Below are 13447 nucleotides of genomic sequence, written 5' to 3' on the forward strand. Positions count from 1 at the left end.
AATACGGCTTGCGCCTTATAGAGCATGATCAAAATGTTTAAGTTAAAACAGAACTTATCTATGTTCTGTCCTCTTTAAAAACTTAGGAAGCAAGAAGTCAACAATGCAGCCAAGAGGGAAAAGGATTTAGATAACACAGCTGTGGGATTAAGAAAAAAAAAGATCAAGCACAAGTGTAGCTTAAGCCTCTATTGTAATTAAAACATGAAATGTGGAACAAATTGCATTTTGGGAGATCAAGTTTGTAAAATGCTTTATTTATATTTCAGGGAAATACTGGATATATTTTTATACAACTGCTCATTAGTCTGATCACAAAACATACTGGTACAATGAAAAATGTATTAACCATTCATCAATAATACTAGTAACTAAGATTTTTTATTGAAGTTTTTTTTAAACTGCCTCAGACATTTTTGGGTAAAAAAGCATTTTCTGTATTATTTTCAACAGACACGGCTATGCACAATTTTTTTTTAATTCACCTTTTTATTTTAATACTAATGTACTACCTTTCCAAGACTCAAGATGGCCCAGAAAACTCTATTATTTCATCTTTCTGAAAATAAAATTTATTCAACTTTCTAATTCTTTCCTCTTTTTAGTTACCTGTGTGCATTTTAAATCTGTTCAAGAAGTGTAGGAGGCCTGTGAAGAAGTGGGAAACGGGTCCATGAAGAGTTACCGGAGAACTATTTCCCATTCCATCAGTGGAAATTGTTTCTGCTAGTAGAATATTGGATTGGATTTTGAGTGCTCTCTGTTACAGGAAATGCTGCACATTGATTGATGCTAGCCTAACCAATGAGAAACAGCTGAAGAAATCCTTGTTTCTTTCTCTCATACAAATAAGATCACTTTTTAAATGCAACATGTAAACATGACCACAAAGAAACAATAATTTAGGACAGTAGAAAGCTAGAGAGAAGTTTCGCTGGAAAAAATTAAATGTAATTGTCAAAGCAACTTAAATGAACAAAATCAATTAATCAGTTAAAAAAAAGAAAGAAAGCAAGCTAGAGAGAAAACTCACATTACCAGACTAATGGTGGCATGGTCTTTCCATCATAAAAAAATATTTTTTTTGCTATTCGGCATGATAATTCCTCATATAATAATTGATTTTTTAAATTTTGTGGGTGTATACAACAATTCAAAATCATATCCACATCATGAAACCACATAAGTCTTCTCAAAATCATGTTAATGGGACAAGGGGGGGATTTCCTATCCCCTCTATCATATTACACTTCCAACGCTAATGAGGTTTGTAGCCCTCCAGTTTTAAACATTCTCTGTGATGTCTAATAAACATGATATTTTGTTGAATGAATGTCATCTTTAGAACACATAAATACAGTGATTAATACATAATCTCTGAAAGTCAGAGATCCTAGAATAAAATATGCCCGCATCTTGATTTCTTTAGGAACAGTTTATTCAGCTGCATTAGACTTAAAAACAAAAGTGACACACTTCTAATTTGGATTTTTTAAATGCAATTTTTAAAATCAACATTGGATTGTTATATTTTATGATAAGCTGTTAAATGTTATTAAATATAAGTAAAATATATGTACAGCAGAACCGTGATATGTAACATTTAAAGGATAAATAGTAAGCTAAAAACACAGACTTTCATATTAAATTAATGAATATCATGCAGCATACATAAAAAAGAAAAAGGTGTATTTAATATTTTTTCCAAAATCTTTGAATTTAATTGAAAGAAACAATGAATGGTCAGAATCCATTTCTATCACTAGAATGTTTGAGTCAGTGAAGGAACTTTTCGGTGGGTTTCTTAACATACAGAGGTAGCTATGCCTTATATTTGAAGCAGAAATATTAAATATGATTTTGTTTTGATTTGGTTTGGTTTTGGTGTCTGGCAACTTCCTGGAAGAGCCCATGAATTTTCAGAAGTGGTTTGTCATTGCATTCTTCCTAGGGCTGAGAGAAAGTGACAGGTGCAAAAGTCACCCAACTGGCTTTGTGCCTAAAATGGTACAAGAACTCAAGATAGCAATAGCACTTAGATTTATATACTGCTTCATAGTGCTTTACAGTCCTCTCTAAGCAGTTTTAGTCAGCATATTGCCCCCGACAATTTTTGGTCCTCATTTTACCCACCTCGGAAGGATGGAAAGCTGAGTCAACCTTGAGCCTGGTGGAATTTGAACTGACAAATTGCAGTCAACCAACAGTCAGCAGAAGAAGCCTGCAGTTCTGCGCTCTAACCACTGCACCACTGAGGCTCCTTCAGATCTTGCAGTTATCTAGCCTGCTTCCTTAATCATTACACCAAACTGGCTCTCAACATACAAATAATACAGAGCTTTTGAATCTTTTGTTTTGGGGAAATTTCTTATTTAGAAAATATATCCTACTGCAGAAAAGGGTACTATTTTAAAACCAAGAGGTGTGCAATAGAATATTAAATTAAAACTGACTACATACATAAAAGTTTTCATTGGACTTCTAATTCATGAATATTTTGATTAAATAATCCCTGCAAAAGAAAAGTACATTTAAAAAAAAACCCCAAAACTTCTTTCTATTGACAATTTGAGTACTCTGGGCTCTTTTTAAATTGTCACTACTTTAGCTGATTATCACATAGCAAACTATGTATTCTCAAGAGTTTGAAAAGTAATGAAATGAAATGTAGCAGAGGGCTGGAGAAAAATGAATCTATTGTGAATACGAAAATCTGATCTCTTTTTAAGAACTGTGGATCTGTGAAGCTGTGGACTATAAATAACAACAGCTGTTTGTGAATAGTAAAAAAGAAGGCTGAGCAAATCCTTGGAAAACTGTTTCAAAACTTCATAGATTTGGAGCACTATGGAACTCATTCTCTGTAGAAATAACTAAGATGATGGAACTATGAGAGATGGAACAGATTCATTTGTTGTGTACCCATAATTTTTCTGTTACTTTACAGACATGCAAAAAGGCAGGTGGACATTTTGTGCATGATTAAAGTACATTTTTCAAAGTTATCCATAGTTTTGTTATTTGTAGTTACTAGTCTAGAAAACCCCCCCACAAATAACAGAGATATTATATTTTAGATAGCTAAATATTTATTTTTCACATATTCTGTTCACATGACAGAATGGTTTTTAATGTGATAAACTGTAATATTTTTTAAAACTGTCCTAATGATTTTAAGAGATATTGACTGCTCTTTGTTACGTTAAATAATTGAAATATACCATCTACATTTCCTATAAAAATATGTCTCATTACACTATAAACTACTTTTAAACCATGTTACCCACCAGAGATCAAGCTTATATATACACTTATCCATGCTGAAAACATTTCCCTGATAAATGTGCATATCATTACATGATTTGCATTCTTTTACATGCAACTTCTTCTCTTCTGAAAGTTGGCACAAGACAAGAACTTATATTTATGAAATTCAAAAGGGCCCGGAATATTTTTTTTCCTCTTAGTTGGAATGTTTTTGTTAGCAATTGATTAAGAACTAATAAAGAGGATTTTTTTTTCCTTTTCTTTCAATGAAAAGTATTTTGGACTAAAAAGGCCCATTTTTACTTGTCAGAGATGTGACACAGCTGACTGTGCATAGTTAATGGAAGCGTATCTGAATGGGTATGCTTCTGTTTGACTGAACCACCACATCTCATCATCCAAGATTATTATTTGCAGCTACTGTATCTACTTACAACTAGAGTTGAATCATACACTTCTTTTAAGTGGTTCTATAGGGTTATAATCCTCAATCTATTTTCATATTTAACAGCCTCTTCATATGAGCAATGTAACAGTACTAATAAATTGATGGTAAAGAATGGAAATAATTTACACTCTACTGTTTGTAAAAGTAAACCATCTATACAGTTATATAAATAGCCAATTATACAGGATGAACTAGCATTGAAAAATACTGAATGTTCTAGTAGAGCATCATTTTCTTATGGGGTTGGATGCTAAAAATATAACAATAACGTCAAACATCCATCTGTTAAGGAGAACAATAAAAATGTAATGACAAATATTCACCTTTAAAAGTAATTGTTCTAACTATAGATAGCTGCATCGTGAATTCTGAATTTATTCTGGGAATAAAATTAATTGCCTCCAAAGCTGATTAAGTAACAGACCTCTTTTAGCATTGCTTCATGACCATTGGCAAGAGCAGTCTGTGGGTTCCTGAATTGTGTAGCTGACCCAGGTTGAATTACCACTGCAATATAATTGTACAGTTCGCCTATGTAGTCCCAGTTCTCTGCAACATTTGCAGAATCTTGCATAGGTATTAATGTTATAATTATATATGCTTGCAGAAGGACATTTTCCATCGCAGGAAACAATGTTTACCTGGGATTAAACACACACAAAAAAACCTCAGTAAATAAAATGGCTTAATATGTGCATGACTTCCAAACATTAACAGAGCTGATGCAAACAGTAATGGTCCAATGCTTACCGGTGTATTACTCCGACAATCATTCTTGCGTATTGTCATCCTAACAGTCACTTTTTTACAGAATTTTCCATCTTCTTTACCTACAATAATGAATTTTTTGGAAAATATGAATCGTGCCTACTGTCCCTGTCCTATTGTTTTTTTTATTTTTCTTACAAGTATCTATCTCATGTATTCAAAACTATATTTATTTTTATACCTGTATCTTGTAAGCGATTGACAAATCAAATAAATACTAAAAATACTAAAATCGCTATGCACAACTGTACCCCAAAAGGGGATAAAACATGCTAAGAAAAAAAAGGAAATAATTATGAAAAGAAATTAAATAACTACTGATGCTATTGTATTTATAACTTTTAAATAAGGTTTATTTTTTTTAAAAAAAATAAGGGTTAAAAAAAGTTTGCCCAAAACACTAGAGATGCAGTGTTTAGATACTATAAAGATTATGCTTTGTTCTGATACAATTACCACTAAAAGGAGTGAAACCTATACAGATGCCAGGTCAACTTTCTAAAGTGGCAAAAACATAATCATATGCATCTACTTTAAAATCCTGGGATATCAGCTCAGACTTCTAACTAAGAATTCAGATTGACAAACATAAGTTAATGGATTTAACCCAAAGTCCTCAAACTGTGTAGTATTTATACCTTGCTCCAGAAACTGAAATACAGTTCTGACAGTAGTTTAATCTAGGTGAAGTAATTCTATACAACAAAGTGGGCATGGTAAATACGTAAATTAACATAAAGTGTCTATTCAGTATTTATAATGCTTAACATACATAGCTATGCATATATGCTATTCTGCTGAAATTTGCAACGTATTTAGCAAATGTAAGGAATTTAATGCAATAATGTAATGTAATGATGTTTAATGTAACTTATGTAAGGAATTTGAGAATTGTGTTGAAATGATCTGATATAGTATTGTGAGTAGTACGGATGACCTTGTGAGTCAAGTCACAATTCAATTCCACAATTCAACAATTTGATGGAAGGAAGAGCCATTATTGCCTAACTGGTCACATAAAATTAATCAAATAAGATGCAACTATAGGATTGGGACAATTCAGATATACAATTTTCTAAATACTTTCTATTTATCTCATTTCTCTTGAACTGGCTTTCTGTTTTAAATACAGTAAGCAGTTTGCAACCAGGTTAAGCTGTAAGATTGGCATAGCAGGAAAGGCGCTTCCTATTCCCAACATGTGTAACTAACATAATTTGATTAATTAAAGTCAGTGTAATATATAGCACAGGACTGTAGTTTCATCTGCCTAAAGGATAACAAAGCCATAATTGAGGGGTCCTTTTTTTTTTTTTTGCAGACGTTTCATTATCCAAACTAGGTAACATCATCAGTGCTAGTCTAAAGCATCACTAGCATTGATGAGGTTACCTAGTTTGGGTAAATAGAACGTCTGCACGAAAACAAGCAAGCTCAGAGAACACCAAGGACCCCTTATGTCAACCCTGAGCTACAAACATTCTCCTTTATTAAAGCCATAATTATAATTAGTTTATTAATGGTTCCATATTTTGGCTTCCCTGGATAGCTGAATCCTGTATTTTCATATCATATTTAGTATGTTTATAATTACAGATTTGCTTGTTCTTCGTTTTTGTCCTAATGCCAGATTGTTATATTTAATACTTCTATATCATCATAGCAATAGCACTTAGACTTATTATACCGCTTCATGGTGCTTTATAGCCCTCTCTAAGCAGTTTACAGAGTCAGTCTATTGCCCCCAACAGTTTGGGTCCTCATTTTACCAACCTCAGAAGGATGGAAGGCTGAGTCAACCTTGAGCCGGTGAGACTCGAACTGCCAAACTGCTGGCAGCCGGCAGTCAACCAAACTAGCCCTCAGTATTACATTCTAATCACTGCGCCACCACGGCTCTTAATATAATATAATATAATAAATGAGAATATTCAGATATTTATTTAGGATATAACATTGGATAGAAAAACATGCCATGCTCTCTGCAGAAGTGTTATTTGAATAGCAATAAGCAAAAAAAAAATATTTTTCTATGTTCTACAGCAGTGTTGAAATTACTCAGTTAAGCAAATAAAACAAACCGTGCAGCAAATTAAACACTATGCAAATGCTTACTGCCAACAGTACATTGTTGGCTAACAACAATGCACTGCCCATACAGTGCAAAATGAAAAGATGTGAGCAAATCTGAAGAATGAGCAGTTAGTACTATGATGCAGCTCTTTTAAGTCAGGTTTTGTGACCGGAGGGCCATTATGCTTCTAGGAGGGAGTACATTGTTGGAAATCAACAATGGCTCTGTTTGGTTCATTCCTACTGATTTCCAAGAAAATGTACCTGTGTTACACTTAAGGCTAGGTGTAGGTGTAATTGGGCTAACAGGGAATGGGAGCAAAAATGATACTCCAGAACCTAAGGACATTACAAATTGAACATATTATACATGATGAATAGATGCCCCAAATCAGTATTCAGCATGTTATCTTTCCTTACGCTTGCAACAGTAGCCTCCCAACTGGATTATCTGTGGGTGATTATGCTGAATAAACATATACACTAAAAAAGGTAATTTTAAAAAAGCATTATTAACAAACTATCCACTGATCACTAGTAAAGATACTACTTTTATTACAGATACACTCTGTTTCATCCTAGCTTCAGGTAACCAGAAATGTTACCTTCAACAATTAGAATCTGTTCATGAAGATGTAACCAATAATATTTTTGAAATTTGTATTGACAATATACAAATTGAAATTCCACTGAATAAAATGCCTTTAAAACTCTGTAAATGATGACTAGAGTCAAAGTATTACTTATTTTAAATCAATTAATAGACACCTTTTATTAGTTACATTGCTCTTGATGATAATCAATGTTTGAAATTTCTTCCCTTTCATGCCCCAAATACTGATGCTTTAGTAGCAACTTACATGTCTTGCAACATCCTTCAAGGAATGGGACAATGTATCCTCCAATCTAAATATATACAAAAAAAAAAGTCAGATGCAATATATATATATATATATATATATATATATATATATATATATATATATATATATATATATATATATATATATATATATATATATATACACACACACATATATATATATACTGTAAAATTCTTTGTTATATTTCAAATTTTATTTGAAAAACATAATTAGAGCTGAGCCTAGCTGCTATTATGAAAACCTAAACTAATATAGATAGATGTGCCCTATAGCTGTAAATATAAGAGTCAGGAGAAATAATTCTTCCCATGAAAAAACTAACCTATATTCCAGACCAGCTATAAATATTTTATGATGCATCTGCTTGTGATAATTTTATGGTCCCCATGAAATCATATGAAAAGAAATATATTGAAGCACTAACCTTCACACATTCTGTTTCATTAAAAGGTGGACAGCTGATGGGTGATGTAATTAGAATTGATCCAACTGGTGTATTTATGCAATCATATTTGAGACAGTTTAAGGTCCAACTTGACCCAGGCTACAAAATATTAAAAACAAACATGATCAGAAATACAAAGTATTATGCAGAATGTTAGAAAAACAGGACCAAATGCCAAAAGCTCTGCTGTGCTATCACCCTTTTTCTTAAATCTACAATGCAATGTATGCTTTGGGTCTCTTCGATAATTTGTTTTTGTAGCTATAGGCAGTAATTATATTAATCCTTATCAAATCCTTCCACAGTTGAATGGGGTCAATATAATGTGTACCGCAATGTAGATCCTTGTGAAGAGCAAATCAGTACCAAAGCCTACTTACCAATAAAGAACAGTACCATACAATAATCATTATTCTTGGATAGCAAATTAGACTCACTGTTTATTGTACTGCATATATACAACTTTCACTATGAAGAAATGCCACCATGAAGAATGATCAGGAATTGTGTTAGCTCATCATCAAGATCAGCATTTCCTTGTGTTTTGTGAGCTATAAGTTAATCAAAGTTATGCTCACTAAGATTTGAAGTATTTGGGAGTGATGCACAGTTGGCTCTTTTGTATTGGATTGTAGAATGGCTCTGGTCATCTATTAAACATATTCAGGATTCATGACATTAAATCTACTATGCTACTAAATATATCATAAAGTTAAGCATGCACAACTTTGTATTTTTAAAATGTCATCTGATTTCAGATCACTGTAGTAAATAGTACAGTGTATAAATAGTAAAAAGTACAAATAGTAAAAAGAGAAAAGAGTAGTATTTGGAGTTGCAAATGAAATTCAAGATTTGCACTTAGTTAATCAATGAACATCCCCTACAGAGCCACCCAAAATATCCCAAATAAACCAAAAGACCTAGCAGCCCAGGAAAAAAAAAAAAGTCACCTACAACATACAGTGTAAAGATTGCAATAGCCACTATATAGGACAAATAGGCAGAAGACTAGCACAGTAAATCCATGAACACCAACTAGCAGTCAGAAGCCATGATGAAAACTCCTTAATTTCATAACACATGGACAGATTTAACCATAGTTTCAATTGGGACACTCTGACCATCTTAGACAAAGCCAAGTCCAACAATGCTAGAGAATTCCTGGAAGCCTGGTACTCTGACAAATTGGCCATCAACAGGCACATAGACATAAACAACAACTACAAACCATTCAAAACAGACAATCAACAAGCCAAAAAAGGAACAAAAAGACAAAAACACCTCATCATCATCCATTAACACCTAGAGATTGACACCAAGATTAATATTAACAATCAAGAAGCAAACAATGCCCCAATTAAGGAACTGCCAAACAAGCTAACAGTCAACAACCCAATCAAAGAACTACCAAGACCACTCCACCAACACTGTCAGGGCAAATACTACAATATAAAATGGGAGCAAATCCAACTTCCTACTTGCACTGCCAAAGGTATCTAGTTTGGGTAGTGAAATGTTTGCAAGAAAACAACCAAACTCAGAGCTCACCAAGGATCTCTCAAACCTTCTCCTTTCTTAAAAAAAAAAAAAAAAAGTACCTTAAAGTATGAAATTGTTCCATTGGTGAATGTGTGAACGCAGGACACATTCTTGCATTTTCCACAGCAAGTTGTTAGATCCTTTGGACGTTCATATACTTGATGCTGAAAAGGATAAGGATAAAATATTGAATATAGTTGAAAGCAAATAGCAAAATTACAAGAATAAAACCCCCACAATGATACTATAATTGCTCTGTACTATGTTCACTATATGTTCATGGAAAGTATTATATAAGAAATTAACCAAACTTTGTTAAGGGGAGCTTTACAAAATGTCTTGGTATGAGCAAACCAGCTGTCCTCAAACCAGTAAAGCCACCATTCTTCCCTGAAAGGTTTCCCCAGCTTTCTGCAAAATGTATGTGCATACACTTTGCTTCACTGTAAACTTCAAAATTGCTTATATTTTTTTTAAAAAATCATTGTATTCAACTTCAGTATACTTCAGTGGCTACTTTGACTTGGGCTTGGTTATCTAGGTTTACTGCTGCTTAAAACCAAAATTCATTGTGAGTCTTTATGTATGAGCGGTTTGAATTGAATGGGCAACTACTGCTTCATTTCACTTTCCCCATAGCAACGGAGTAGAAAATGTGAATAGAATACATCAATCCAGAGTTCTCACTTGAGGCACAATAACCAGGCTCAAGTTATTGTCTTTTAGAGACTTTACATGAAGACCTAGCTCTTTTTAAAAGTTTGTAATACTGGGAAAAGTAGAAGGAAAGAAGAAAAAGAGACAACAGCCCTATAAGAGCCGTGATGGCACAATGGTTAGAATGCAGTACTGCAGGCTACTTCTGTTGATTACTGGCTGCCAGCAGTTTGGTAGTTTGGGTCTCACCAGCTCAAAGTTGACTCAGCCTTCTATCCTTCCAAGGTCAGTAAAATGAGGACCCAGATGGTTGGGGGCAATAGGCTGACTCTGTAGAGAGGGCTGTGAGGCACTGTGAAGCAGTATAGAAGTCTAAGTGCTATTGCTATAAGATACACCAAACAAAGAAATAGACACCAGGGGGCCTAAAACTACTTTTATTAGAACAGCTATAATAGCAAAAACGTGCAAATTTGAACTTCTTTTATCTTCATGTGAAATGGGGAGGCAATTCAATGCCTGCAGCATGTTTATAAATCTCTTTCTTGGTATGGGCCCACATTTATCTGATTGTTGTCTTGATAACAGACCTTCCCTCTTGATCAAGGCCATCTTCTCTATTCTTTAAGAAAACAACCGGCAGCAAGATGGCTAGGTATACCTTTGGAAGACTAGACTAGGAATAGGTCATACAGGAGAAGGTCTATCTATGTGGTCACTAAGTGTTAACATGACACATAATCATGTAACTGACATATTTGGAAAGTTAGAGCATGGGACTTCACATCTCAGGTGAGGGACTCAAAGACTTTAGATTATTATTCAGGGAACAGCGAAATTCAAGGACTGGTCAAGCACATTCGGGTAGAGGATGGGATGGATTCATTATCTTGCCATTAATGTTCTCTCTCTCTCACACACACACACTTCTCAGTCAAAACTTATAGTTTAATTTTGAACTTCTTACAGATTTGCACCTTGCTGCACAATCAATAATGGAGGTATTCATCTGATAGAACTTGGTAACAGGGTCAAGTATACTTGTGCAGTATGAAGTGTGACAAATGCCACCAGATGAGTGTTCAACAATGGATTGTCCTGGAAGCAGAACACCTCTTTCATTGTTCAGACATACTTTGTCTTTTGCTGGAAAAAATTCAATAAATATGAACAACATTATGTAAAATTGTTCACACGCTTTAAATAATATTGCTATTTCAAGCAAAGAAAGTGAGACAAACAAAATACTTAAATGTTCATAAATAATAATTGATGAAAGAAAATGAACACACTAATATTTATTCATGACTTTCTCCTGACAATAGAATCCTACAGCAGTCATAAAACAATGGAGCTAGCCACAAACATTTCCATTCAATTCTCCTTGAAGCTATTTTCAAGTTTTTTCAAGTTGAAGGAAAGTAGCATATGCTTACAAAAACGCTTTTATTTTTAAATGATTCTAAATATGAATTATGGTGCCTTAAAAATGCCTGGTTTATAAATAGAAACATTATTCATACTAATATAAATTAGAGCTTTCAAAAGAAAATTGGGTTTACTTACAACATTTATATTTAGTACAGTGACAAACATTTTCTGTGTTGTTCTGGAATTTTTCATCTAAGACCATTTTCTCTCCCTGTTCACATCAGAAAAATATCAATATTATGCCATAAATATTGTTCTTCAATATCAGTGTTTCTGTTCACTGTATCTTCCTAATAGTTATGGATTCTAACTTTAAGAAAAGTAAAAAAGCCTGGTTCCTTCACAATTCTTTGCTTTATGTTCCTATACATGTATATCCACAAGGAAATCTGAATCCCAAGGTATCTTATATAAATCACTAACGCTGAGGTTCTAGAACATATTACTTGAATTACACATTCACTAATTAATTCTGCACTTATTTAACAAAAGTCAATGTTGGTGAGCTCAAAGGGATTTACTCCTATTGAACCTACTGAGTCAAGGTGACATTACCAGTCTCAAAGAGTCTCAAATACATTTTTTCAGAGGAAAAATGTATGTCAGATTAATAGACACCTCTCTTTTCACTTTGTTGAATGTTACCAAGAGCATTTTAATTAATTAAGCCCTCATGTACAGGAATGGGTGCTACAATGAGCATTTATTTGCAATATGTATTAGTTTTATTAAACTGGATCTATAATTGATGAAACATATACTATACATATATATGAATGCATTCAGAAGTTCTAAGAATACCCGAAATTCTAAAAATAACAACATAGTCTAAATTCTGAAAAATAACAAGAATAGATTGTTGATAGTTTAGGCATATTTCAGTAAGATTTCTTACCAGTTTACACTGAGGCTTTGGAATGGTATTACATGCACACTCTAAAATAATAAATTGAAGAAGGGAAAATCAGTCCTCAGAAAGCTATCCATAAGATGTGAATGCAGCGAAACATCCATCAAATGCATTTTTTTAAATTATATTTTTCAAACAACACAACCAACACTGCACAAAAAAATTGTGACACTATAAATATTTTGAAGATTTCTTATAGAATAAACTTTCAAAGAAGAGAGACCACTGTTCAACTATTTACAAAGTGTGCACTACTATTACTGTTAATCTTCTCATCATTCCTTATCACCCATCCCCTCCCACTTGTGATTGTAGGACTGTAATTTGGTTGCTTGTATCCTTACAATTTATATTGACTGTTTCCTTATATGATTTGATTGTTGATTGTACCCTATGACTATCATTAAGTGTTGTATGTTATGATTCTTGATTCTTTTCTTTATGTATACTGAGAATATTTACACCAAGACAAATTCCTTGTGTGTCCAATCACACTTGGCCAATAAAGTATTCTATTCTATTCTATTCTATTCTATTCTATTCTATTCTATTCTATTCTATTCTATTCTATTCTATTCTATTCTATTCTATTCTATTCTATTCTATTCTATCACTTCACTTAATGAGCTGGTGTTTGTAAGTACTGTAACAATGATTTTGTTAATGTAATCCTAAAATAAGGAGAGAGCAACCACTTCTTGGTTCCTCTCCTCACAAGGCAAACATCAATCTTGCAAGCCTGAAAGTGCATTTCTTCCTCACTTTTACAGTCCAAGAAACTTAAGAGAGTTCCTTCTGAGACAACTTTCTCTCATTCGACTACTGCCTAGTCTGTGGAATTTAATCTTGTCTCTCAAGGTCATTTGTGCTTATCCATGGCACCCACCCTTTAAAATATTATCCTCCCCCAGGGGTGGGATTCAGCCGGTACAGACCGGTTTGGGTGAAGTGGTAGTTCCGGCGATCGTTTGGCCCCGCCCACCCACCCCTGTACTAACCCGTCCTATATTTCCTTTGTTTGA

The 13447-nt window shown here is 33.5% G+C and overlaps 1 protein-coding gene across 1 annotated transcript in view; it reads right to left on the reverse strand.

The window, feature by feature from the left end:
• Nucleotides 1-302: 302 nt before the first annotated feature.
• OTOG (otogelin) overlaps nucleotides 303-13447 on the reverse strand; it is a 115967-nt gene continuing 102822 nt past the window's right edge. The window contains exons 48-55 of the mRNA XM_026668384.2: nucleotides 12411-12451; nucleotides 11651-11726; nucleotides 11052-11230; nucleotides 9487-9591; nucleotides 7865-7984; nucleotides 7417-7462; nucleotides 4466-4545; nucleotides 303-4356 (exon numbers count right to left, since the gene is read on the reverse strand). Of these exons, the coding sequence (XP_026524169.2) occupies nucleotides 4156-4356; nucleotides 4466-4545; nucleotides 7417-7462; nucleotides 7865-7984; nucleotides 9487-9591; nucleotides 11052-11230; nucleotides 11651-11726; nucleotides 12411-12451 (848 nt within the window). The 3' untranslated portion in view covers nucleotides 303-4155. The remainder of the gene's footprint in view (nucleotides 4357-4465; nucleotides 4546-7416; nucleotides 7463-7864; nucleotides 7985-9486; nucleotides 9592-11051; nucleotides 11231-11650; nucleotides 11727-12410; nucleotides 12452-13447) is intronic.

This window comes from Notechis scutatus, chromosome 1 (assembly GCF_049901735.1).
Source record: "Notechis scutatus isolate UNSWTSFEM ecotype Mainland chromosome 1, rNotScu1.2, whole genome shotgun sequence".
NCBI classification, from domain to species: domain Eukaryota; kingdom Metazoa; phylum Chordata; class Lepidosauria; order Squamata; family Elapidae; genus Notechis; species Notechis scutatus.